General features: G+C 39.8%; 1 protein-coding gene across 13 annotated transcripts in view; it reads left to right on the top strand.

The window, feature by feature from the left end:
- Positions 1–17319, top strand: part of GJC1 (gap junction protein gamma 1) — a 38503-nt gene extending 21184 nt beyond the window's left edge. For 3 of the 13 annotated variants that reach the window (XM_058561195.1, XM_058561199.1, XM_058561200.1), the window contains exons 2-3: positions 11487–11562; positions 12870–17319. In XM_058561195.1, coding sequence (XP_058417178.1) covers positions 12890–14071 — 1182 coding nt within the window. In that variant the 5' untranslated portion in view covers positions 11487–11562; positions 12870–12889 and the 3' untranslated portion in view covers positions 14072–17319. Of the gene's footprint in view, positions 1–6636; positions 6748–10031; positions 10114–10714; positions 10909–11486; positions 11563–12869 lie in introns of all 13 variants that reach the window. The other 10 variants (XM_058561196.1, XM_058561194.1, XM_058561203.1 and 7 more) reach the window with 8 other exon arrangements.
- Positions 17320–26619: the final 9300 nt, after the last annotated feature.

Genomic DNA, 26619 nt, shown 5'->3' with positions numbered 1-26619 from the left:
TTTATTAGATATTGCCTAATTGCCATCAGAGGTTGTAGCACTCCCATCAACAATGTATGAGAACGCCTGTTTCTCCACAACCTTCTCAACTTTTGGATTTTCGCCAGTGTGCTAAGAGAATTGTATCTCAAAGTAGTTTGTTTTATTTTTGAGATATAATTCACATGCATTAAAATTCATCCTTTAGAAATGTATAATTCAGTGGTTTTTAGTATATTCACAAAGTTGTGTAACCATTACCACTATCTAATTCCAGAACATTTTCGTTATCCCAAAAAGATACCTCATACTCATTAATAGTTACATCCCATTTCTGAGAGCCCCTGGCAGCCACTAATCTACTTTCTGTCTCTATGGATTTGCCTATTCTGGACATTTCATATAAATGGAATCATACAATATGTGGCTTTTTTGTGTGTCTGACTTCTTTCACTTCACATTATGTTTTCAAAGTTCATCTGTGTTGTGCATCTTTTTTAAAGGGAATTTGTGTGTGTGGTTTTTTTTCTGTGGAATGTCTGTTTGTGTCCCTTGCCCATTTTCTGTTGGATTTTTGGTTGTTTTTTTGGGGGGGAGGGGGGACTCTATGTATTAGGGGGATTAGCTCTTTGCCTATAAAAGAGTTACTAAGAACTTTCTCCTCAGTTCACTGTTTTTCAGTATTGCTTATGGTGTTTTGTTTTGTTTTTTTAACCAAACACACTTTATTTTTTTGTACTCAAATTCATCTTTTTTTTGCTTCCCATTTCCAGAGTTATAACACATATCAACTGTGTTTTATTCTAATGTTTTTTATGGTTTCAGTTTTTATATTTAAATACTTGATCTATTTGAGATTTATCTAGATATCTGTGAGGTATGAATTCTTCTTTTATCTTTTTTTCCAGATGGTTATCCTGTTGCCCAAACACCATTAATTAAAAGGTCCCTCTTAGCCCCACTGGTTTGTGGAGCCCACCTCCATTAGCTTTTCAGGAAAGGAGTAACACAAATCCGTTTTAGAGAGAGAATTCTAGTGGAGATGTAGGAGACAGGCTGAAGAAGGAAGAATATAGGATAGATATTAGTTTATAGCCTCTTGGTTTTTTTTTTTAAAGTTTAGTTTTTCTTCTAGGGGTTTTTAATGCATAAATTTTATTTGTTTTCACAAAATTGGGATAATTCTATTTTGTATCCTATTGTTTTCAGTTAATATATCATGAACATTTTTCTAAATGTTTGAATTTATTTACTAAACAGATGTTTATTGAGAACCTACCATTATTTGCCAGGCCATGGGGTTTTAGATACTGGGGATAAAAGAACAAAATCCTGCCCCTTGGGAAGCTTACATTCTATAAATAAAATTATATAATAAAAATTACATATATATTATGTGAGAGTTAAGTGCTATAACGAAAATTAAAGCTGAGTAAAGGGTCTGGGGAATGACAGATGTTAATGTAGAGGGAAGTGGTCTGGGGAAAGTGACTTTTGAGGTGACTTTTGAGCAAAGACTTGAATGAAGTGAGAGTCCTACCAATATCTATGAAACGAGTGTTCAAAGCAGTGAAAATAGCAAGTGCAGAAGTCTTTTTTTTTTTTTTCTGGTGAGGAAGATTGGCCCTGAGCTAACCTCTGTCAATCTTCCTCTTTTTGCTGAGGAAGATCAGCCATGAGCCAACATCCATGCCCATCTTCCTCAATTTTGTACGTGGGATGCCTCTGCAGCATGGCTAGATGAGTGGTGCGTATGTCCGCGCCTGGGATCTGAACCTGTGAACCCTGGGCCGCTGAAGCAGAACGCGCAGACCCAACCACTACACCACCAGGCTGGCCCCTGGCGCAGAAGTCTTGAGGCAAAAGCATGGCATATTTGGTGTGATCCGAGGAACAGTGAGGATGCAGGTATTCCTGAATCAGAATGAGCAAGAGGGAGAATGGAAGGGGATGAGACCAGAAAGTGAACTGGTGGCTATATGATAAAGGGCATTGTAGACTGCAGTAAAGAGCTTGGGTTTTATTCCAAGAGAGTTTTGAGCAGAAGAGGGACATGATGACTTCCTTCCTTCTTGACTTACTTCCTAAAAGCTTTACTCTGGTTGCTTTTGGGAGTATAGTTTTGAGAGGGATAAGAGCCTAAGCTAGGGAACCAGTTAGAAGACTTTTACAATAATCTGGTTACAGATGAAAGTGACTTGGATCAGAGTGATAGCAGTGGAGGTGGAAAGAAGTGGTTAGACTGTGGATATATTTTGAACATAGAACTGACAGAATTTGCTGATGGTTTGGCTATGGAGTGAGAAAAAGGAGTGAGGTTGACTTGAAGGTTTTGGCCCAAGAAACTGCATGAATGTGGTAGAGCCATTTACTGAGATTGGGAAAACTGAAGATGGAGTAGGTCTTTGGAGGATGGGAGGATTGGTTTGGGGTATGTTAAATTTCAGGTCTGAAGTTCAAGGGAGATGTTAGAGTAAATGGGACATCATTTATGGCTTGAATTCTGGTGGAGGAACCAGCAAAGAACATTAAAAAGGATAGGCTAATAAGATAGGATAAAAATCAGGATATACATTTAGAAGTTTGGAAAAGGAGAAAGAGACTGAAATAGAAACTGGGAAATAATAGCCAGGAGAGTATGGTATCAGGGAGGCCAAGTGAAAAGAAGAAATATTTCAAGGACAAAGGAGTTATCAGTTGTATCAAATATGGCTTAAAAGGTTGACTGAGAGAATTGACCACTGAATTTGGCAGTGTAGAACTTATCAGTGGCAAGAGTAGTTTTGGTAGATTGGTGGTATGAAGACATGTTGGTATGTGTACCATTCCATCACGTGGATGTTACCCTAGTTTATTCACTACTCATCATCAGTTATTAGTCATTTACATAATTTTCATTAGATAGTTTTCAATTCTTCAGATATTTCAGATACCCAGATTCAGGTGCACATGATGTGTTTGAGAGCATCATAAAGTAATAATTCATAGATTGATGGCTTATTGGATATTGGAGTTAAGAGAAGATAACATAGTGAAAACAGAAGACTTGAAAGTTAAACTAACCTGTTGAACCAACCTATGCCAGTAGCTGTGACTTGACCAAGTTACTTAACTTTTCTGAACTTGTTTCTTATCTCAAAGATAAGATTTTGTGAGGAAATGAACACCCAGTATAGTTAGTTCCTGGCACATAGGTGTTCAGTAAATCCTGAATTGTGTTTTGTTGTTTGTTTTATAGGGAACATAAGGATTGCTTTCTGAAAAAAATAGCTTTGCTTTCACAGTGCTGTTAATTGATAATGGAAATGTAGGAGGTAAATTTGGGGGATGTAGGGGAAGAGGAAAAGAAAATTAGTTCTTTTGGGAACAGATTCCAATTGATAAGACATCTGTATGGAGATTTTTCAGTGATAAGAGAGAACAGAGGACGATAGCTAAATTTTAGTGATTTCTAATTTAATTCCATTGTGATCAGAACACATACTTTGTATGATTTGAATCATTTTAAATGTATTGAGACTTTCCTTATGGTCCAGAATATGGTCTGTCTCAGTAAATTTTCTCTGTGTCCTTGGGGAAAAATGTGAATTCTTCTGCTGTCGGGTAGAGATGTACTCTAAATGTCAGTTTACTCAAAGTGGTTGGTAGTATTGTCTTTTATATGCTTACTGTTTTTTCTCTCTTTGTTCTATGCATTATTGAGTGAGGGGTGTTGAAATCTCCAACTATTAATTGTGGGTTTGTCTGTTGCTCCTCTTAGTTCTATAATTTTTGCTTCATCTCTTTTGAAGATCTGTTAATATATGTATAAACATTTAGGAATTTTATGTCCTACTGGTGAATTGACCCCTTTATCATTATGAAAGGACCTTCTTTATTTCCAGTAATATTCCTTGTTCTGAGATCTACTTTGTCTGATATTAATATATAGTTACTCTAGATTTCTTTTGATTATTGTTAGCATGTTACACCTTTTTCCATGTTTTTGCTCTTAATCTCTTCGTGGCTTTATATTTAAAGTGGATTTCTTATAGGCAGCTTATAGTTGGATCTTGTTTATATAATCCAGTCTGACAATCTCTGCCTTTTAATTGGAATATTTAGACCATTTACGTTTAATGTGATTATTGATATAGTTGGGTTTAAATCTACCATCTACCTATTTATCTTCTCTTTGTCGCATCTGTTTTTCATGATTCCATATTATCTTTGTTGGAGTATTAGCTGTAACATTGTTTTGTTGTTTTAGTGATTGATTTAGGGTTTGCTGTATCCATCTTTTTTTTTTTTTTATAATAATTTTATTTATTTATTTTTTCCCACAAAGCCCCAGTAGATAGTTGTATGTCATAGCTGTACATCCTTCTAGTTGCCGTATGTGGGACGCAGCCTCAGCATGGCCAGAGAAGCGGTGCGTCGGTGCACGCCTGGGATGGAACCCAGGCCACCAGCAGTGGAGCACATGCACTTAACCGCTAAGCCACGGGGCCGGCCCTGTATCCATCTTTATTTATTTTGGTTTTTGGTTTTTGTTTTTTTTTTGTGAGGAAGATCAGCCCTGAGCTAACATCCATGCCAATCCTCCTCTATTTTTGCTGAGGAAGACCGGCCCTGAGCTAACATCTATTGCCAATCCTCCTCCTTTTTCTCCCCAAAGCCCCAGTAGATAGTTGTATGTCATAGTTGCACATTCCTCTAGTTCCTCTATGTGGGACGTGGCCTCAGCATGGCCGGACAAGCGGTGCGTCAGTGCACGCCCGGGATCTGAACCCAGGCCACCAGTAGTGGAGCGCGCGCACTTAACCACGGGGCTGGCCCTACTGTATCCATCTTTAACTTACCATAGTCGGCTTAGTTGTTTCACAGCTCCCTGATGCTCCGTTCGTTTCTTTTCTGTTTTTTTCCTCTCTGTTTTATTCTGGATAGTTTCTGTTGCTGTGCCTTCAAGTTTTAAATCTTAAGCATTGTCTCATCTCAGATGTAATTTTCATCTCTAGAAGTTCAATTTCAGTCTTTTCTTTTTTTTTTTGGAGGAACATTGGCCCTGTGCTAACGTCTGTTGCCAATCTTGCTCTTTTTTTTTTATCTCCCCAAAGCCCCAGTACATAGTTGTATATCATAGTTGCAGAGTTGTAGTTCTTCTATGTGGGACGCTGCCTCAGCATGGCTTGATGAGTGTTGATGAGTCCACGCCCAGGATCTGAACCGGCAAACCCTGGGCCACTGCCGAAGCAGAACATGCGAACTTAACTGCTACGCCACTGGACCAGCCCCTCAGTCTTTTTTATATCTTCCATGTCTCTCTTTATCTTGTTCATGCTTTCTTCTACCTTCTGGAACATGTAGAATTTTTTTTTTTTTTTTGAAGAAGAAGAAGATTGGCCTTGAGCTAACGTCAGACTTGCCAATCTTCCTCCTTTTTTCTTTTTTTCTCCCCAGAGCCCCCAGGACATAGTTGTATATCCTACTTGTAGGTCCTTCTAGTTCTATGTGGGATGCCGTCTCAGCATGGCTTAATTAGTGGTGAGTAGGTCCGCACCCAGGATCCAAACCAGCGAACCGAGGGCGCAAACTTAACCACTGCGCCACCTGGCCAGCCCCTGGAATACGTTTACAATGGCTATTTTAATGTTCTTGTCTACTAATTCCAGCTGTATCATTGCTAGGTCTGTTATTATTGATTGATTTTTTTTCTCATGGGTCATATTTTCCTGTATGCCTGGTAATTTTTTATTGGGTGCCAAACTTGTGAATTTTATGTTGTTGGGTTCTGGTTTTTGTTTTTTGTATTCTTTAAATATTTTTGAACTTTGTTCTGGACTCATTTAAGTTCTTAAAACAGTTTGATTCTTTGAGGCTTGCTTTTTTTTTTTTTTTTTTTTGAGGAAGACTGGCTCTGAGCTAACATCTGTGCCCATCTTCCTCTATTTTGTATGTGGGATGCTGCCACAGCGTGGCTTGATGAGCGGTGCATAGGTCCACACCCAGGATCCGAACCTGCAAACCCCGGGCTGCCAAAGCAGAGCACACGAGCTTAACCATTATGCCTCTGGGCCAGCCCCGAGGCTTACTTTTAAACTTCGTTGGGGGGAGGGTGGCAGAACAACCTTTAGTCAAGCACTAATTTCCCCATGCTTCTGAGGCAATACTTTTCTGAGTACTCTATTTGATGCCTCATGTATTAGGATGTCTTTCCCCTCTGACTAATGGGAACACAAATTATTCCTGGCCCTGTGTGATATCTGAGGGTTGTACTGCATGTTCTCTCCTAGTTCTTGTCCCTTCCTTGGGTAATTTCCTCACCTACATTCGCTAATCAGTACTCAGTTGAAGATTGAGGGGAACCTTTGCAGATCTCCAGAGCTTGCTCTCTCTGCAGCTCTCTCCTCTCTAGTACTCTGTCCTATGAATTCTAGCTACCTTGGCCTCTCTAAATTCTGTCCTCTGTCTCCTCAATTCAGTGAGTGTGCCAGGCTCTATTTGGGTTCCCCCTACTTGCTTTGCAGCCTAGAAACTCTCTCCATGCTTGCAGTAAGGTGGGGCAATCAGAGGTCTCACCTCTTGGTTTCCCTGCTCTCAGGGATCCCTGTCTTGTGCTGCCTGTTGTCTAATGTCTGATAACTATTGTTTCATATATTTTGTCTGGTTTTTAAACAGGAAGAGAAGAGAGTTGAGAGCATTTCCATCTGTTGGCATTTATTTTCCTCAGTGAAGAAGAATGTAAAAGCGTCTGAAAATTTGGAATTGAGCTGGGATTGGAGATTTAAGGTATAGGTTTTGAAGAGAAATGGGAAAGGGAGACAACTAGGGGAAGTAAGCAAAAGGTTTCCTGAAAGGTGTTGAACCCAGATTAGGAACTAAAACTTTTCAGTAAAAATGATGAATTTCTATCCCAGTATTTTACCTAACACTTGACTCCATACAACATCCCATTTTCTGCTTAAACTGTCCAGTGAACCAGGGTTCACTGCCTCATGAGGTTGCTTATTCCTTTTTTGGACAGGCTGATGCAGTGGGAACCTAGGAGAAAAAATTATATAGAGAGGAGATTGTAATAAAAAGTGTAAAGCAGATTCCATAGGAATGCATTTATTCATTTGTTTATCAAACATTTATTTAGCACTTAATTTAGCTGGCCATTGGGTTAGATTCTAGGGAAGCAGAGGTGAAAGATGTGGTGTCTAACGTCTAGGGGCTCCCAGTCCAGTTGAGGTGACAAGATAAAAAGTTGCAGCATCATTGGTAGTAGTGGTAATAATGATGCTTCCCTTGAGGCCGGGCACAGCTCTGAGCACTTCATATGTATATATCTGTGTATCTCCCCTTTAAGAAGTATTATCATCTCAGACTAATGTCCCCTGAGCTGAATTTTCCAACTTCTCTAGACCCTGTTCTCAATGCCGAAATAAGTTATCCTTCTTAATTAAATAATTTTTGTTGGAGATAGCCTTTTGCTAGTTTTAGTCTTCCCTCCCAACTGCCGAGAAACCTTGGAGTTCTTTTTGGGTATTGTTTTTGGTTTTTTTGTGTGTGTGTGTGAGAGGAAGCTTCTCAGCCCTGAGCTAACATCCATGCCAATCCTCCTCTTTTTGCCGAGGAAGGCTGGCCCTGGGCTAACATCCGTGCCCATCTTCCTCTGCTTTATGTGGGATGCCGCCACAGCATGGCCTGACAAGTGGTGTCACTATTTTTTTATAAATAAAACTATAAAAAAAAAAAGTGTAAAGCACAATATCTGGATTATCTCAGGAGGCAGATTATATGATTAGATCCATTTTATAATTTTATTTATTTATTTTTTCCCCCAAAGCCCCAGTAGATAGTTGTATGTCGTTGTTGCACATCCTTCTAGTTGCTGCATGAGGGACGTGGCCTCAGCATGGCTGGAGAAGCAGTGCGCCGGTGCACGCCTGGGATCCGAACCCGGGCCGCCAGCAGCGGAGCACGTGCGCTTAACTGCTAAGCCACGGGGCCGGCCCTGTGCTTGACACTTAATCCTCAAAAATCCTGTTAGTTCTATTTTACAGAAAAATGCAGTGAACTTTGACTTGATCTTGTTAGGTATAACTAATAGAAAACTCTTTAAATATAAAGAATTTGGGAAGGATTTACGTAATATATTACCATGTTGATATCAACTAATTTTTTAAATTATATTTTCTAGTGCAAGACAAGGTAAATTTGTAACTTTAGTTATGTGGAAAACGGACTAAAAATAGCACATTTGCTTTCTGTCCAGTAAGTGTTATATAAGCAAACATGGGTACAGTATGTATTTTCTTTGTGTATGTGTGAATCCTTTTGAATTATGGACTACTATGAATTGCAGTATTCTTTATCTAAAAAGCAATCCTAGAAAGAATAACTTTTCTACCTTTTAATTTATTCCAGAAATTGACTGATGTGACTATATAAAAATCATAAAATTTGAAGGAAGACAATAGACTGAGGTGTTTGTATTAAATGTCAAATGGTTAATGTCTGTACTATATTAAGGACACATTCTGCAGATAAATGGGCAAAAAGATAGAAACAGTCCACAAAGAGGGGGGAATATGGAGGAAATGTATCCTGCTGTATTAAAAACATACAAATTGACACAATTATGAAATACCATTTTGTACCTCGTAAAGTAGCATAACAAACAATGCTGATGAGGTTGAAGGGAAATTGTAATCATTTGTTGCTAGACATTGTAAATTACTAGGACCTTTTTAGAAAGTCAAATGACAGTACAAAACAAGAACCATGCAAATTTACATTTCCTGTGACCTAATAATACCACTTTCTGGAATTTGTCTATAGATAAATTCAACCAAAGCATAAAGGATATATTCAAGAAGATATTAAATATAGAAGTACATAGAAATCAATTGTACTTTCCTAATTAGCAAAAAACATTTAGGTATTTGGCATTCTCCCACCTCTCACCACACGGTCACATGCTCCCATGTTATTTTCCATTCATAGATGGAGTTTGGAAATTTTTATTTTTTCATGAGAGCCATTCACAGATTAATTGCACATTCTCACTGCCTACTCTATAACCAAGTCTGTTTGCTGAAGCAGGGAAGTCAGAGAAGACTATGTCCTGAATCTTAGGTTTCTGATAGCAAAGCAAAAAAATGGTTCAGAAGAAAGGGAACTTTAGTGGAGCAAGAACACAATGAGACCACACTTGGCAGTGACACGGTCTGCTTGGAAATGTTAATTCCAGAACCACCATTCTACTCATTCAGTTTTTCCTGTCGGTCTGTGCCTGTCTTTCTCGATTTCTCCTCTCTGTCCTCCCCACCCCATTGGAGTAGTATACTCTGATATTTAAGCCATTCTGTTAATGCTTGCAAGGAGAGGAAAGGGATTTGGAAAAGGAAGAGTATCAAAGAAAAACCTACTGACTCCTCATGAGATCAAAAGAGTGGTGATGCTGCCATTCAGTTTAGGAAGCCCATGGTTATTTAAGAAAGAAAATTGTCCATCATGCATTTTATGAGATGCTGGAGTTAAGTTACTAAACACATCCCTTATACTCAAGGTACGGGTATAGCGTGCTCTTGTACTTATGAACGCCCATGGAAAACCAGACTCGAAGGGTTCAGCATTTTCTAGGCCTACAGCTAAACCAGTATACATTGCGTACTTCTGGGTACCTTTAAATGGCTGCCTTATAACTTACATAAGTATTCAAGGGCTTATCAACCAATTCCTCCCTGCCCCCTCCCAAAAAAAGTTACATTGTTGGATGAGATGCTGAACTGTTGAGAAATTCTTTTGTAGCAATAATTATTAAAAAGCTATCCATATGTCTTTGGTATGGATGGAGGTGTAGAGGATGCATTTTCTAACTAATTAACAGTTCCACTCATGATTTTGGCTTATTGGAACAAATAGAATTTTAGGCTTTGGGGGAAATGCTTTAGATGAGTCATTTGGAAAAAATCAGAGTCTGAACTTGTGGATGTGAATCATTATGGAGTTGTATGCAGGAAACGTGGCTTACATCACCATTTAAACATTGCATACTATTTACTTCTTGTTTTGTGGTTTTATAGTAGCTTGCATATTCAGTGAGAGAAGTGGTGAGCTCAGTTGGACATCAGGGCTGGAAATGGGAGTTGTACTTCAAGTCTTATGGTGAGATCTTTGTGTGGTCAGATTCTGTATGTAAGTCGTGATACTTGCATGTTATGTAAATGGCTTCGTTTCTTTTTTTCTTCTTAACTTCTTTGTTGACCTTTTGGAAATTGTTCCAGGTTTTTTTCCTGTATCTTACCAAAAAAGTTTTTTATTAAGTTACTGTGAAAATGTGACACTTAGGGGCCTGCCCCGTGGCCCTGTGGTTAAGTTTGACATGCTCTGCTTTGGCAGCCCGGGTTTGGTTCCCCGGGCGTGGACCTACATGCTGTGGCAGCAACCCACATAGAAAATAGAGGAAGATTGGCACAGATGTTAGCTCAGGGCGAATCTTCCTCAGCAAAAAAACAAAATAAAACGTAATACTCAGAGACTCTTACATTTATTTATTAGATTAAATGATACTAAATCAACAAAGTTGGCACCTTATGGGTGACTCTTGGCCATAGCTGTTCAAAGTTGGCAGAACTTGGTAATGAGCAGTAGTTTGTGCTAGGTTGTTTTTGGTTTTTGGGTTTCTTTGCAGGGAAGGATTTACCCTGTGCTAACATCTGTTGCCAGTCTTCCTCTTTTTTTTTTTTTTTTTTCTTCTTCTCCCCAGAGCCACAGTGCGTGGTTGTATATCCTAGTTGTAAGTCCTTCTAGTTCTTCTGTGTGAGCTGCCGCCACAGCATGGCTACTGACAGACGGCGGGAGTGTGGTTCTGCAATTGGAAACGAACCCCAGGCTGCAATCAGAGAAAGTGGTATGAAGCAGAGAGCATGGTATTCACTAGGCCATCAGGGCTGGCGCTAGGTTGGTTTTTTTTTTTTTTTTTTTTTAATCACAATACAGATGCAGTTGTTTTCTTTCTGTGAGCAGTTGAATCTGTAAATCACCTCCTATAGATACAGGTGTCCCAGTGACTGAGAGCCAGCTGTTGGGTGTTTTAACTAAACAGCTTGCTCCTAGTTGGCTGCTCAAATCCCAACGAGAGGTCTTGGCTGCTCCAAGGAACAGAGCGGGAGTAGAGCACACAGGGTGAAGATTTTCACAGACTTTTAGTGACCTGGCTTAAACTTGTTGCGATTTTTCTGCCTTGGCTTTTTCCTATAGGTACCAGAGTTCATCTGCTTCAGATTTTCGTGAATGATTCATCTTCTTGTCATATTTCCTTAGACTAAAATGACTTAAGACTCACTGTTACGTAGTGTCTCCTACCACATGTATTGGGAGAACGAAACAGATATTCAAACTCATGCCTGTTTCTGTCTCATGCTGGTTGATTCCTGTGGTACATAGAAAACTTTGTTTCTTCCTGAAAATGACATTTTAGTGATTCATTGTTTTCTGTAGGAGGAAGCTTATGACCTCTTTTCTTTTTTCGCTTCCAGAGGGAAGCTGGAAAAGTTGTAAGCAAAACATCATTTCTCTAAGAAAATTTTGGATAACAGAAGTTCTAGATAACAGGTAAAGTGTATTTAAACTTTGTTGATGCTAATAATCACCTATAATTTGTAGAAGTAAACTGGGAGAGAGAAGGAGGAAAGCTAGGTGTACTTTGTGTCAGGGGTTGCGTTAGAGATTTTACATACATTAGCTCACTTAGATGATCTTTATCAGGACTCTGGACATAGATCTAAGAATCTCAAAATAAAACTGTCCTTCAAAATGCTCTTTTGTGGCTAACCTGGTGTAGTGGTTAAGTTTGCATGCTCCGCTTCAGCAGCCTGGAGTTCACGGGTTTGGAACTTGGGTGTGGACCTACATACTGCTTGTCGAGCCATGCTGTGGTGGCGTCCCATATACAAAGTAGAGGAAGATTGGCACAGATGTTAGCTCAGGGACAATCTTCCTCAAGCAAAAAGAGGAGGATTGGCAACAGATGTTAGCTCAGGGCCAGTCTTCCTCACACACACACAAAAAAACCAAAATGCTCTTTTAAATGGATTTACCTATTGATTGGATTTAATGTGCTCACAATTCAATTGCAAACATTTTTTAACATCTACCATAAGCAAAATACAGAAATATAATACAGAATCCTAGAATCTGCTATGCTTTGCAGCCTAGCTAGGGAGTGTCTTCCTAGTTCTTTTCTGTCTTTTGTTTTAGTTCTTGATCACTGCCAGTTATTTGCAGCTATACCATCTCCTTAATTCTTTTTAATAGTTTGTCACCAGGTCCAAAATTTAAGTTTTCTAATAAGGTACCTCTTCACAATGGAGTCCAGCCCAAGCATCTCCATTATGTTCTCAGTGATAGTCTTACTGTGACTGGACCAAATAGCTACACCTCTGTGCTGTTTTCTTATCTATATCTCACAAAGCTCTGAAGGTCTTATGAAATAAAAGTATATGTAAAGAATTCAGTATTGTGTCTGAGAAATACATCTCAAATGATAGCTACAATTTTACCTTTTAAACTAGGGAAGACATGAAATAATAGTGTATATGTAAAGTTTATATAGAGTATAAACAGTGTATATATAAAGTTTAAAGTTTGCTTTTTAAACTAGGGAAGACATGAAAGCAAATCAGACTTCCTAGGACCCTGTTGACCCAAACAAGTGCTCATAGACTGAGGTGAATTGTCCTACCTGAGGGTAGTAGAGAGTGAGATGCTATTTATTCTAACACTCATTCTAGTATGAGCCTTGAAGTTAGATTTCAAGTATGCAGAGAAGTAGTTCCTAGAGATATCATCAATAAAAAAATTAAATTGTTAAGATTTTAATATTTGTTGATTTTCCTTTGGTATTTTTCGGTCTTTATCAGGGCAAACCAGTTCAATCACCATGAGTTGGAGCTTCCTGACTCGCCTGCTAGAGGAGATCCACAACCATTCTACGTTTGTGGGGAAGATCTGGCTCACTGTATTGATTGTCTTCCGGATTGTCCTTACCGCTGTAGGAGGAGAGTCCATCTATTATGACGAACAAAGCAAATTTGTGTGCAACACAGAGCAGCCAGGCTGTGAGAATGTCTGCTATGATGCCTTTGCACCTCTCTCCCATGTGCGCTTCTGGGTATTCCAGATCATCCTGGTGGCAACCCCCTCAGTGATGTACCTGGGCTATGCCATTCATAAGATTGCCAAAATGGAGCATGGTGAAGCAGACAAGAAGGCAGCTCGAAGCAAACCCTATGCAATGCGTTGGAAACAACACCGGGCTCTGGAAGAAACAGAAGAAGACCATGAAGAGGATCCCATGATGTATCCAGAAATGGAATTAGAAAGTGAAAAAGAAAATAAAGAGCAGAACCAACAACCTAAACCCAAGCATGATGGTCGACGGCGGATTCGGGAGGATGGGCTCATGAAAATCTATGTGCTGCAGTTGCTGGCAAGGACCGTGTTTGAGGTGGGTTTTCTGATAGGGCAATATTTTCTGTATGGCTTCCAAGTCCACCCATTTTATGTGTGCAGCAGACTTCCTTGCCCTCATAAGATAGACTGCTTTATTTCTAGACCCACTGAAAAGACCATCTTCCTTCTGATAATGTATGGTGTTACAGGCCTTTGCCTATTGCTTAACATTTGGGAGATGCTTCATTTAGGGTTTGGGACAATTAGAGACTCACTAAACAGTAAAAGGAGGGAACTGGAAGATCCGGGTGCTTATAATTATCCTTTCACTTGGAATACACCATCTGCTCCCCCTGGCTATAACATTGCCATCAAACCAGATCAAATCCAGTACACCGAACTGTCCAATGCTAAGATTGCCTCCAAGCAAAACAAGGCCAACATTGCCCAGGAACAACAATATGGCAGCCATGAGGAGAACCTCCCAGCTGACCTGGAGACTCTGCAGCGTGAGATCAGAATGGCTCAGGAGCGCTTGGATCTAGCAATCCAGGCCTACAGTCACCAAAACAACCCCCATGGTCCCCGGGAAAAAAAAGCCAAAGTGGGGTCCAACAAAAGCAGTGCTAGTAGCAAATCAGGAGATGGAAAGACCTCCGTCTGGATTTAATCTTGGCTGAGCTTAAAACTTGGGCTTTTCATAGTTTATGGTAAGCAGCGGCTCACTGAATAATGACTTCCATTGAGTAAACATTTGGCTCTGGTTATCTTCAGGGATGATGTTGGCTCATGATCCAAGCTCAGGGGACTCTGAAGGCGAGGCTGGGACAAGGGGAAGAGAAAGGGAAACACAGTGTTCCTGAGCACAGGTTCCAGCAATAATAAAGTTGCAGAACTTTACATTTGTGTCTTCCAGATCTGGAAAAGAACAGATATATTTAAATCATTCTTGTTGAACAGTTTTTGTATGTACAGTATTATGGTACATTTTTTTTTAGTATGGGAACCCTTTTGTATTTGTACATTGGACCACTGTAGTTATACTTTTTATATTAAAGGAAAAAAATCCTTAAGGTAATGCCTGTTAGGCTAGTGTTATTACTTTGTTCAGCAAATTCTACCCTGGGTTTAAAGTTTTAATAGATACTATACCTAATAAAAGTGCCTCTCATGTTGCAGGGGAGATTTCAGATATGTCAGGAGCCAGAGGAGGAGGAGTCAGTTTTCAGTCTTGGAACGAAAGTCCGCAGTAGAAGGAGGTAGAGATCTTCTCTCCTATACTTGAGAAATCTTTGACTCTCATTCATGTGCCCAGAGTTATATCCAATCTTTGAAAACCTGTTTGTACTTTCAGAGGAGATAAATGATTCACTGCAGGATTCCTTTAAATATCAAGCATTGCCAATATATGCTTTCATGGTGTGTATATCATTGAAGTTCTTTCAAAAGTCTGATACACAAAGGTGTCCCCAGTCTGCTAGCAGTGTGGAGACCCTGGCTAGAGTGTTACTAAGATTCCTCTATCACAAAGCAAAGTCATGCCTAGAAAATGAGCCCTAATAGGATGTTTAGTTGTGGACCTGTTTGATTTGCCTTAAATCTCTATCCAGAAACCTGCCTCTCTGTGGTTTCTTAAGAAGCCAGTGATAGATATTTTCTTTATATGTTAACATTAGAAATGGAAAAATTCCCTTGTAGGCTAAGCTACTTGTACTGCGTATGGCGGAAGGCCTAAATCCAAATTCCATATTTTTTATAATTTACTGTGGAAATTTTATAATTTACATACTTCTGCTAATGTAGGTTTCTGCCTGGAAAACGAGTCAGACCTGAGATTCTATCTGTAAATAGACCTCAAGAGAATTTCAGTATTTATTCTCTATAGTCATATCTGTTTGTCAGTGACATGCATTAATGTTCACGTAACGCTTGTAATTTGCAGTATTTTATTGCCATTTTCAACCTTATATTATGTTGGAGAGCTTTGCTCTCCTGTCATGTTCACATTGTCTGTCTTATAGTTTATGATCTTCTGAGTAAGAGCTTGGTAAAGATTTAAAGGAAGGAGCCTTTGCTTCACGAGGGAGTGATTCATTTTTTTTCATTCTGTTCTAACACAAAGCTGTTGGAAGCCACCTACGACTTTGAAATTCCAAAAGTATTGTTTTTTTATGTCTTAATTTTAAAATGCCTATTCTCCATTATTTAGGAGAATCCTAGGACAGTGTCCTTTGTGCAGTTCTTTTTCATTCTCCATTGCGCACCCCCCCCCCCCCGGCCCCGCGCAAAAGAAACTCAGTAGAAAATTTAAGCTCATCTTCTGGCCATGCATTTACCTTTATTTTGCCTTTTTTTTTTTTTTTTTTAAGTATATAAAGTTTAGCCTAGAGAAGCTCCTCAGGATCTCTAAACATCTTAAGCAAAACGTAAACTTAGGTGAGACTGAAGTGGAAATTTCAGAAAATGATATATGTGTGTGTATCCTAGATAATTGACATGCATTTCCTTCAAACGAAATGTTTAATAAGGAAATTCAATAATTATTGAAAGAAAACAGGTAAGATTTTAAATACCTAAGCCTAGCTAAGATAAAGAACTACCAGTTAATTCTTACATCACTAGAGCTTCAAGTAGATTTCTTAACTGAAGGACAGAAAATACACATACCACATCCATCCATTCAGAGCTTGGAGGAGAACAGAGTGGCTTTGCCAGTGGAAAGGTTGGGGATTTGAGAATGATAAGAGGCAAAGAGTCAGGCAGAAATGCCAGACAGACATTCAGTGCCAGAAGCATCCACTTAATTTCTACAAATAGTGCCCCTGGTGTTTCATCTTGGCTTGTTCTGATGAGAATGTTATCTTTTGTGTCTGGGTAATTCTTCAAATTCTTAATATGTAGAAAGTATTCTAAGTCACTTCACTCATGCACACACTTTTAAAATCTATTTTTATTCTCTCACTAAAGTTTTAATTATGACATGGATTTCCCAACTCTGCTTTCTTAGTACGTTTCTTTCAGCCTTTGAACATATGAGTTTGCCAAAGCCATTTCCCCTAATGACATTTATGGACCTGCATTAAGAAAATGACCCTATCACTGTTTAGCTTAACCCATTAATTGGGTCTACATTGAATCTATAAAAATATTATTCTGAAACTTACAAGTATTTGTATAAAAAGCCTGACAGCAGTTCTTTTTCCTGTCAAAATCATACTCCTTTGAATTGCCATATAAGACATGCTCTGTCATATGACGTTTGCTTCTCTAAATAGGAGTGCTTACTCCTTCACTTACTAGAATCAGGATACAACCAACAACATGTTTGTATTCCTTAACATACTATTGGGTTTATTCAGATGTGGTGTGTCTTTTGCTCGTCTCTGTTAAAATCTATTATCCAGAAGTGATGTGTAAAACAGGCTTTTTTCTTAGGTCAAATTTGAAGGGAGAATTAGTTAACATTTTCCCCTAAAGAAATGTTAATGTTCATTTTGTGGCTTCGTCTTTGCTTTATGACTAAGTTTTGCCTGTTTCTATATTTGTTTGTTTAAAACCACAAGACTTATTTCATTTGAAGTCATTTTTTCTGGGAATTTTCCTTGACTAATGTCTATAGGATTACTTTTGATAAAAATGACCTTTGCCATCTAAAATGGTTCTCACAGGTTAGGACTCCCACATACCTGTCTTTTAGAAGGACACTTGTATCTTTAAAGAGAAAAAAAATCATCAATAGGTACCTTAACTCTGTCATTCCTTCGTGGTATGAAATTAGGGAGTTCACTTTACTTTTCCAACTTGCAGCAGCCGCTTACCTCTCAGAAGTGTTACGAAGTAGTTAGAGAGGGCCTCTGGTAAAAGGTATTAAAAGACCTACTATTATTGATCAGTTGTCTGAGCTTGAAGCCCCCCTCCCCCCAAAAATAGTTCAAAGAGCTGTGTGATGGTAGTGAGATGTCCTGCAGTGCTGTTTATCACAAGAATCAGTGATGGTTTAAAACACATGCTCTGAGCAGTTTATACCAAAAATGGACTTAAATGTTATTCCTATTAGTCATACCTATGCTTTACCCGTTAAGCTTTTAAATGTTCATGCTTTACGCTTTCTGTCTCATTTAAGTGACAGTACACTTCTAAAAATAACATCTATAGTTTATGATAAATTTTTGGTCAGCCAGCTTTCAGTAGAAGGCAGATATGTTATAGTCTAACCAACTTTAAGAAATGCCTTTTTATAAAGGAAAGGTCTTTCCTGACTCTGAAGAAAAGTACCTGAAGTCAAAAATACACATTTGCTGGTCATTTTGATTGGAAGATTCCAGGCATTAGATTAATTTTATCTTTATAAAATCATGTAATCTCATGAAGAGTCTTATTACCTGAAAATAATAAAACCCCTGCATCTATACAGAGCAGAGTCTGGAAATAAAGGTTCAACTCACCTATATATCATAAATCTGTAATAATTCACAATCACCATCAAATGTTAGAATCATAAGGTTGAATTGCATACTTGTCACTCATTCTGGCCACACATCATGGAGAGTTTAAAAGATTTTCTTGTTCCTGATGCAGTTATGTTGTTTTTGATAATGATGTTAACTGAGTTTGGTTCGTGCACATTCCACATTACTAATCATACTTTTTAAAGAAGCAATCCATAATATTCCAAAATCCAGGCGTCCAAACAAAAGAGTCCTACTCCTGTGCAAAATTTCTACATAAACAAAAGAAGTTAGAGTTCTATGTTTCAGGGTTGGCTTGTTGAACCAGCAAAGGCATTTTTCTATATGCTTCCAAGATTGGAAATGTTTTTCTTTATTGTGCTCTCAGTTGTGTTTTCTTTCATAAATCCCTTACAGAAGTCTCTACCTCGGGCACTAAGTGTTAAATATGCTTAGCATATTGATAATGAAAAGCTTAGCTAGGACCTTCAACTTTTTAAGATAATTTAAATGTAAAATTTAACTGTTAAACCAGAAATCTAATGTCATGTGGTGTGCAGTTTGTATATTGTATGAACAGCTAAGGAATTACTCATTCTACTGCCAAAGATCACTCGTTGCTAATTTTGTGCTATACAGTTGGTGTAAAACTTGATGGTTGAGACGGACTCTGTGCTCAGGGCCTTGTCTCTAGGAAGATTTTGTCAGTTCCAAATACAGTTTTAGAAGATTCATTTGTGGTCTGTGCGTCTTTTCCCAAACTTGAAAACTCAGCTGCCAGGAAATATCATATTGAGGATTTTGCCCCGTTCTTTGTATAAAATAGTACCCAAGAGCTTAATGGTTTACACAGAAAACCTGATATGAAAATTTCTTCTTGTACATTTACCTGTAAGTTGATCTCAGTGGGAATGTGTGAGCAGGAAAATTTCCAGGTAGAGATTTGGGCTTAAAAGATGCCCTTTTTCATAACTAGTGTGGAACTCCTCTGGGATTGCTGTAGCTAAGTGGATCGGCATATTTGTGGCATCTTAATCTGGGAAGGTGGCCTTATGTGGGAGGAGAGGGAGGCTGAGGTCTCAGCACAGAAACGGGGAACCCACCCTGTCTCTGGCTCCCTTTGGTTCTCAAGGCCTTTTCTCCAACAGTGCCTTCTGAGAGGGATGCTCCCCACAGACGTAGACCAGTCCTGGCTAATCTACCTTCTGAGAAGAGAAGGGTGTGGGAGAGGGCTGAGGCGAGGGTAGCATTTAATGCAACAACGCCCTCTGTTTTCCCAGACAACAGAATAGCTGACTGGTGGGTCACGCATAGAGCCCACTCTTAGCAGCACAGATTGTAAACTGGTCAGCCAGCCATATTTGGTAATAAACTTGTGAGCTGTTTGAAAGCTGTTGGAGCAATTAAGTCACCTGTTAGTTTTGAAAATGGATTCTTTGGCAGATTTGCCATCAGAACAGAGACTAATACCTGGAAAAGGTGTTGGCATCAAAGTTAAAATGTTTGCTGTGTAGAGTTTAAAACTATTTCTAAGGTTTTAAAGGCTTATATTAATCTTAATATACAGTACTCTTAGGGTTTGCCTCCTTTAGTTATCAGCTTGGAAGCATGTTACACGGGGGCATGAAGAATATAGAGGTTGAGGCAGAGCTGAGAACAGAATCCAGGTGTACACATTGTGCAGTGGCTCAATCCAGCACTCTGCTCTTTTCCTAGAGGAGAGTGCAGAAGCTGCTGTTAGTGGGGCTGTCTCACGGGGTGAGGAGTAAATCTTTGCTGGGTGGACCTTGCTGAGTCTACAGCGTTTTTCCAGATGTGACCATTGGACCACCTGTGTAAGAAGTAGCAGGGAATGCCTATTAAAATGTAGGTTCCTTAGACCCGTCTCAGGCCTACATAATCAGAACTAATAAGTTGTCTAGGTGATTTTTTTTAAAGGTTTTATTAAGGTATAATTTACATGCAGTAAAATTCACACTTTTTAGAGTATAATTAAAACGCATATAGTGGAGTAACCACCACTGGAAGATACAGAATAGCTGCGTCACCCCAAAATTCTCTCTAGGTAATTCTTATGTACATTAGGATTTGAGAACCACTTTTCTTAGGAAAAAGAAGTAACTTGAAGTGGGCCAGAATAAAGGGGAGAGGGATTGTTTTGAATGATCTCTGTTTCAAGATTTAGACACGACATAGTACGTGAGTGTTGTCTCATCTGCCAGCTCAAATGACTGGTGGCTGCCTGGAGTGGAGGACTGCAGAGGATTCAGAGACTCTGGGATCGGCCAAATAACCCATAAGTGATTTGGGGGATAGGGCTGGGGTTGCTGGGAAGAGTGCCTAACTGGATGTTTAAGCACGTTTTCACAACATCCAATATGGATTCAGGACTTCTGGTTTATGACTATTGAGTAGGCCCATGTGAAAAGAACCATCCCACTTTACATGTAAATGAGTTGGTGTCATTACTTAGAAATTTCTCCACCCATACATTTAATGACACTTTTGAGGAAATTAGAAATAGGAAGTGACTCAGGATTGGAAAACAAGGGAAAAGAGACGATGACACGTGACAAGCATTTGTTGTCAGTTGGTTTTCTCTCATGCCCTCTCAGTCCTGAGGAACTGGCATAGCACTTCCTTGCCCTGTCCTTGACATGTGTGCCTACTTTAAACTAGATTCAGGGGTTGTGAAAGAAAACCTAAGGAAGCTCACTGCTAATGCCTCGAGGAAGAGCTGACCGGTTTCCCTCTTTATCCTTGGCCAAACCTCCCACAAGTATCCTTGTCTGCTCTGCTTTCCGGGGGCCATCACAGAGGGCATGGGCTAGCTGACAGCCTTAAACTCCAGGCAAGGCAGAACCAAGCAACTGTTCATAACCAATTTCAGTGCATCGCCAGTGACCTGAATGGGACCTGACCATGGGGAAAAATGATACAGAACTAGATAGCTCTTTTCCATTTTATTTTTAGTTTGTGTAGTTCTGTGAAAGTGAAATTTTATCTTTGCACCGGAAACGTTGAAAAACACTGACAGGGAGCTCCTTTGGCCTGGCCCATTTTTCTGCACGTTGCAGCTGTGGCTTCTGCCCAGCAGGCATAGACTGATGTTAGATCCTGTATCCAGGTGTTGTTGAGAGCAGTGACAGGCCTCAGCCTCTGACTGCAGAGGGGTCTGCAAGAGGATTTGAGCTCCTTAGGATGTTTTTAAATGCTAAAGCCCTGGAAACAGGGTAAGTGCAAATTGCCAATGGATTGTTTACTTCACATTCAGATGAGGAAATAATCAGGGACAAGAATCTGCCCGGTTGAACCAGTCTTGGTTATAGCCCAGTTTGTGATTATGCTGTTTAGTTCCAGTGGTCTGCTTTTTGGGGGGCTTGTTGACCCAGAAGAGACATAGTATGGGGTGGGGACTGCTTTTCCTTTTATTTATGTCATTGCCCTTAGGCAGTGAGTGGCCACTCAAGCCAGCTCTTCTGAGTAGTGGACTATGATCCTGGGAAATAGCTAGGAGAAGGAAGGGTAGAGCATTCAGCATAGACACAAGCTGAGGGCATGGGGGCTGTTTCTTGTGCACTGAGGAGGAATGTGAAATGCCATGGCACAACTAGGTACTGCCAGAGAAAGTTGTGAATAGGTCAGCACAGGTTGGCTTGGGATAGATGTCCTGGGCAGGAGCCCATCACCCTTGATTTAGAGTTGCCAGATAAAATACAGGATGCCTAGTTAAATTTGAATTTCAGATCAACAGTGAATAATTTTTTATATATTGCATGGAACATACTGGTATTTAAAAAATTATTTGTCATTTATCCAAAATTCAAATTTAACTGAGTATCCTGTATTTTTATTTGCTAACGCTGGCAACCCTACCTTGATTCAACTTAGATATGTGTTCTGAGGCCTGGTAACAGAGAATGGAAGAGGCTTTAGTCAGTGATTAGAAAAACTATAAGCATAAACTAGATGTTGAGTCTGAGCCAGTTCATGCAGAAAGGTAGTAAGAAATCACGCTACTGGGGGCCGGCCCCGTGGCTTAGCGGTTAAGCGTGCGAGCTCCGCTACTGGTGGCCCAGGTTCGCATCTGGGCGCGCACCATCACACCGCTTGTCCGGCCATGCTGAGATGGTGTCCCACATACAGCAACTAGAGGGATGTGCAACTACGTCGTACAACTGTCTAGTGGGGCTTATGGGGAGAAATGGGGAAAAAAAAAAAGGAGGAGGATTGGCAATAGATGTTAGCTCAGGGCTGATCTTCCTCACCAAAAAAAAAAAAAGCATGCTACTAATGAGGAATGCTTTTTGGTCTTCCCTGTTTATGGCAATTCTACTTTGATGCAAACCATCTTTTGGTTCTATAATTTTATCAGTAGCAATTTAATAACCATGTCAACCCAAACTCAGGCCAACCCGCTTTTTAAAAAACTTAATCTGTCAATCCCACTTCTGTTATATATCCAAAAGAGTTGAAAGCAGAATCTTGAAGAGATATTTATACACCCGTGTTCACTGCAGCATTATTCACAATAGCCAAGAGATGGAAACAGCTCAGATGTCCATCGACAGGTAAATGGATAAAGAAAATGTAGTATATACATGTAATGGATAGTATTCAGCCTTAAAAAAGAAGAAAATTCTGTCACAAGGATGAGCCTTGAAGATATGCTAAATAAAATAAGCCAATCACAAAAGGACAGTAGTCTATGATTCCACTTATATGACATATTTAAAGTAGTCAAAATCATGGAAACAGAAAGTAGAATGGTGAGTGCCAGTGGTTGGGGAAATGGGGAGTTGTCGATGGATATCGAGTTTCAGTTTTGCAAGATGACAAAGTTCTAGAGATCTGTTACACAACAATGTGAATATAGTTAACACTACTGAACTGTACACTAAAAATCGTTGAAGGTAGATTTTGTGTTTTTACCACAATTAAAAATAAAAAAAAGAGAGCCAGCCCTGATGGCCTCGTGGTTCAAGTTCCGCACTCACTGCTTCAGCAGCCCAGGTTCACTCTCCCAGTCGTGGAACCACACCACTCGTCTGTCACTTGCCATGCTATAGTGGTGGCTCACACAGAAGAATTAGAGTGAGTTACAACTATGATATACAACCATGCACTGGGGCTTTGGGGAGGGGGAGAAAAAAGGAGGATTGGCAACAGATGTTAGCTCAGGGTGAATCTTTCCCTGCAAAAAAATATATATAAACTAAAAATTAAAAAAGAATAAACTTACTAAAACAAAATAATAAAAGAATTTTGATCAATACTAAAGGATATAAAAAAGTAAAAGTCACCCTCATATTCCTTTCCATTTCCATTCCTCAGAGGTAATCACTGCTTAGCATTTGTTTCCAGAAATGTTGATGCACATCAAGCATATACATATGGCTGTTCTTTGCTTAGCAAACCATTTATTCAACAGAATTACAATTGTCCTCTTCAGTAATAACAGGCCACAGGACCCCAAATCCAAAATTGGTGGCACCAAAATTAGAGAACTTTAATTAATTGTCCTAAAATGGAATACATTTAACAGGAACATCTGTTAGTGTATGTGAATTAACTTCCCATAAGGATTATAATTTATGTACTATAATATAGACTGTTTAAAATGAAATACAAGAACTTTAAAGCTTTTTTAACTTCTTAACATTTATGAGGCATAATTTACAGACAGTAATGTGCCCTTTTTCAGTGTGTAGTTCCATGACTTTTGTGGGTTTTTGTTTTTGTTTTTTGGTGAGGAAGATTAGCCCTGAGCGAACATCTGTTGCCAATCCTCCTCTTTTTGCTGAGGAAGATGGGCCCTGGGCTAACATCCGTGCCCATGTTCCTCTACTTTATATGTGGGATGCCAGCCACAACATGGCTTGATAAGCAGTGCATAGGTCTGCACCCGGGATCTGAACCTGCAAACCCCCCGGGCCGCTGAGGTAGAGTGCGCGAACTTAACCACTACACCACCAGGCCGGCCCCTTTTGTGGGTTTTTTTTAAATACAAATACCGTTGCCTGATATTTTTTTTTATTATTCTATTTTAATGACATTTTTTCTGGTTATAAAGGTATTATTACATGCTCTTTATAAATGCAGAAAAAAATAAAGAGAAAACAAAAGACATCAATAATTGGCCAGTCCCTAAAAAGCCATTATTAACATTGTCTTTTTTTAAAAGCACACGTGCACTTTTTCATCTTTAACACAGAGGAGTATGAAGGAAATAAAAATAGTTCACAACTTCTACACTCAGATAATCCTTGTGAATATTTAAAAAGTAATATACATGCACGTCTTAAAAATTAAAACTACAAAAATGTATTAAATGGATGCAAAATAAATATCCCTTTCCCAACAGTTTCCCCAAGTGTAACCGCTGGTCCATTTTTTTGAATTCTGCCACAGGTTTTTCCTGTGCATATATCAGCCTCTATATAAGGTGTCATCCTGTGAACAATTCTGCACCTTGTTTTTTCACTTACTATGTCTTGGAGCGCTTTTCATACCAGCCCTTCTAGACCTCCTAGTGTGCTATTTTAGTGACCACTCTGCTTCGTGGCACAACTGTGGACACCTTCAGTTTCACACTTCTGGCTACTAGCAACATGAAGGCGTCACCATGGCTCTTTGTTCTCAAGAGAACAAGAGAGATCACTTCACAGAAGTGAATTTGCAGAGCTTACCGAAACCAAAGACCATGTAGATGCTTAATAGCTGTCTCTCCAGGCGTAATTTCTAGTGTCTTCGTGTAATAAATTCTATGAACAAGGATTGACCTAGTTTTTGGCACCTTCCTGAAAACTAAAAGCTATTAAATTTACCCAAAATAAATTTCTCAGATTTAGTATCTACAGATTTAGGCCAAATCATGGTAAGTTGAAGGCCAATAAATACACATTCCTGATGTGGTCAGTGTGTAGTTCAGAGCACAGTTACTGCTTCCGTAGAAATAGGATTTCCTTATCAAGGAAGATAATGGGCCCACTGCTCCAGCTCCACCACGTAGGACGCACTGGAGTGTTCTCTTTATTTCTGGGCAGCGTGCTTTAGGAGGAACGTGGGTAAGTTGGGGCATGTCCAGAGGGAAATGACAGGACGGGGCAAGGCCTGGGTCTGAGGCCTGTGAGGAGCACTTAAGGAATTCAAAAGGACCTTTAGCCTGAGGAAGAGAGAAGACTTGCGCTGGGGAAGTAGCAGCAGCCTTCACATCCTTAAAGGACTGTCCCAGGAGGAGGACACTAGTGGGGGGAAATTGGAGAGAGGAAGAACCTGGTTACAATTTAAGTTTTCTGGTAAAGAGTCTGTTGCTTTTTGAGGTGGTGTGTTTCCCATCACTGTAGGAATTTATGCAAAGGCCAAGTCGGGGGTGTGCAGGAGGAATCAAGTGGGAAGTTGGACAGATACTTTCTTAGTTCCCACGCATCTTCAGATTCTGCAGTTCTGTCGGAATAAACAGGATTTTAGTCTCCATCCCCTTTTCAACAACATTGATTATTATGATTTTTTCTTCACATCTTTTATTCTTTCCCCTTAAGCGCCTGGACATTCTGGGCAAATATTTTAGTAAGTAAACACTATAAATCTTTGACACTTATGAAATTCTCAGAAAAGAGAAGAACCCATAAAAGTCCTTTGAAGGGAGTGGTTGGTTGGCTCTTGTGTTGGAGCAGCAGGCCTGGTCTCCCTCACAGCTCTACTGTCTCCACTTGGGGCGGCAGGAGCCATGCAGGATGTCATGCGTTAGCGCCCTCACCAACAAGGATGTGTTAGATGGCCCTGTGTAAAGGCTCTGCAAAAGATGCAAAAAGACATAAAACGAGACTCCCTGAGTGGCTTTACAGAGTTGCAGAAAATAGGACCTTTACATAAAAGCAGCAATGTCAGATGAATGTTACAGGCAACCTAGTATGTTCAAGGGGGTGCGTCCTCTAAGCCTGGGCTTCCTCACCTGTGAAGGGAGGATGGTCACAGCCCTGCCACATCTGGCGAGTGTGAGGATCACCTGAGGTGCTGTGCCAGTGCCCGCCCACAGTAAGCACTCGATAACTGGGGCCTGTGAGTTCTAGGGCTTCATAGATAGGGGCTCCTGGTTCTGGGAAGAATGATGTTTCCACTGATAAATCTAGAAAGGCTAAGAAGGAAGCTAGTTGAGGGGGAGGGGTGGGATAGGGAATATAATCCCAGTTCTCTATGAAAATAAATCAGTTATTCTGTTATACATTGGGAACGAAATTTCCACAGTGAGCACATGCCTTGGAGTATGTCTCAAATGAAACTTTTTGCTTCCCCTAAAGATCACTCAAATTCCAGATAAAACTACAATTAAACAGAACACTTGTGGGCCAGTCTGGATTTTCAGGTCTGATTTTATGTTCCTCTTTTTTCTCCTAGCCCAACACAAACCATCAGCCTGCTTTAATCTTTGGATAGCACTGCTTTTTTTCATTTGACAAACATTTATTAAGCACCACGAATATTGCAGGCACCCGATTGCGAGCTGGGAATATGAAGTAAAAGGTAGACCTAGCCCCACCCTTCATGGAGCTGGTGCTATCTGTGGGAGAGTAGACAGGCTATCATGATCAGTGTGCTGAGTGCTCTGATCTAGGAAATAGAACTTGGAAGTGCTCCAAGAGCATGTGGGGAGACGTCCAACCCAGGCTGGCTTTCTGGAGCAAGTGACATAAATTGAGACCCAAAGGATGAAGAGAAGTTAGCCAGGTAAAGTGGGGGTGAAGTCATAAATGGGGAGAAGGTCCAAGGA

This window comes from Diceros bicornis, chromosome 18 (assembly GCF_020826845.1).
Source record: "Diceros bicornis minor isolate mBicDic1 chromosome 18, mDicBic1.mat.cur, whole genome shotgun sequence".
Taxonomy (NCBI): domain Eukaryota; kingdom Metazoa; phylum Chordata; class Mammalia; order Perissodactyla; family Rhinocerotidae; genus Diceros; species Diceros bicornis.
This window is presented reverse-complemented; position numbering and strand designations above follow the sequence as displayed.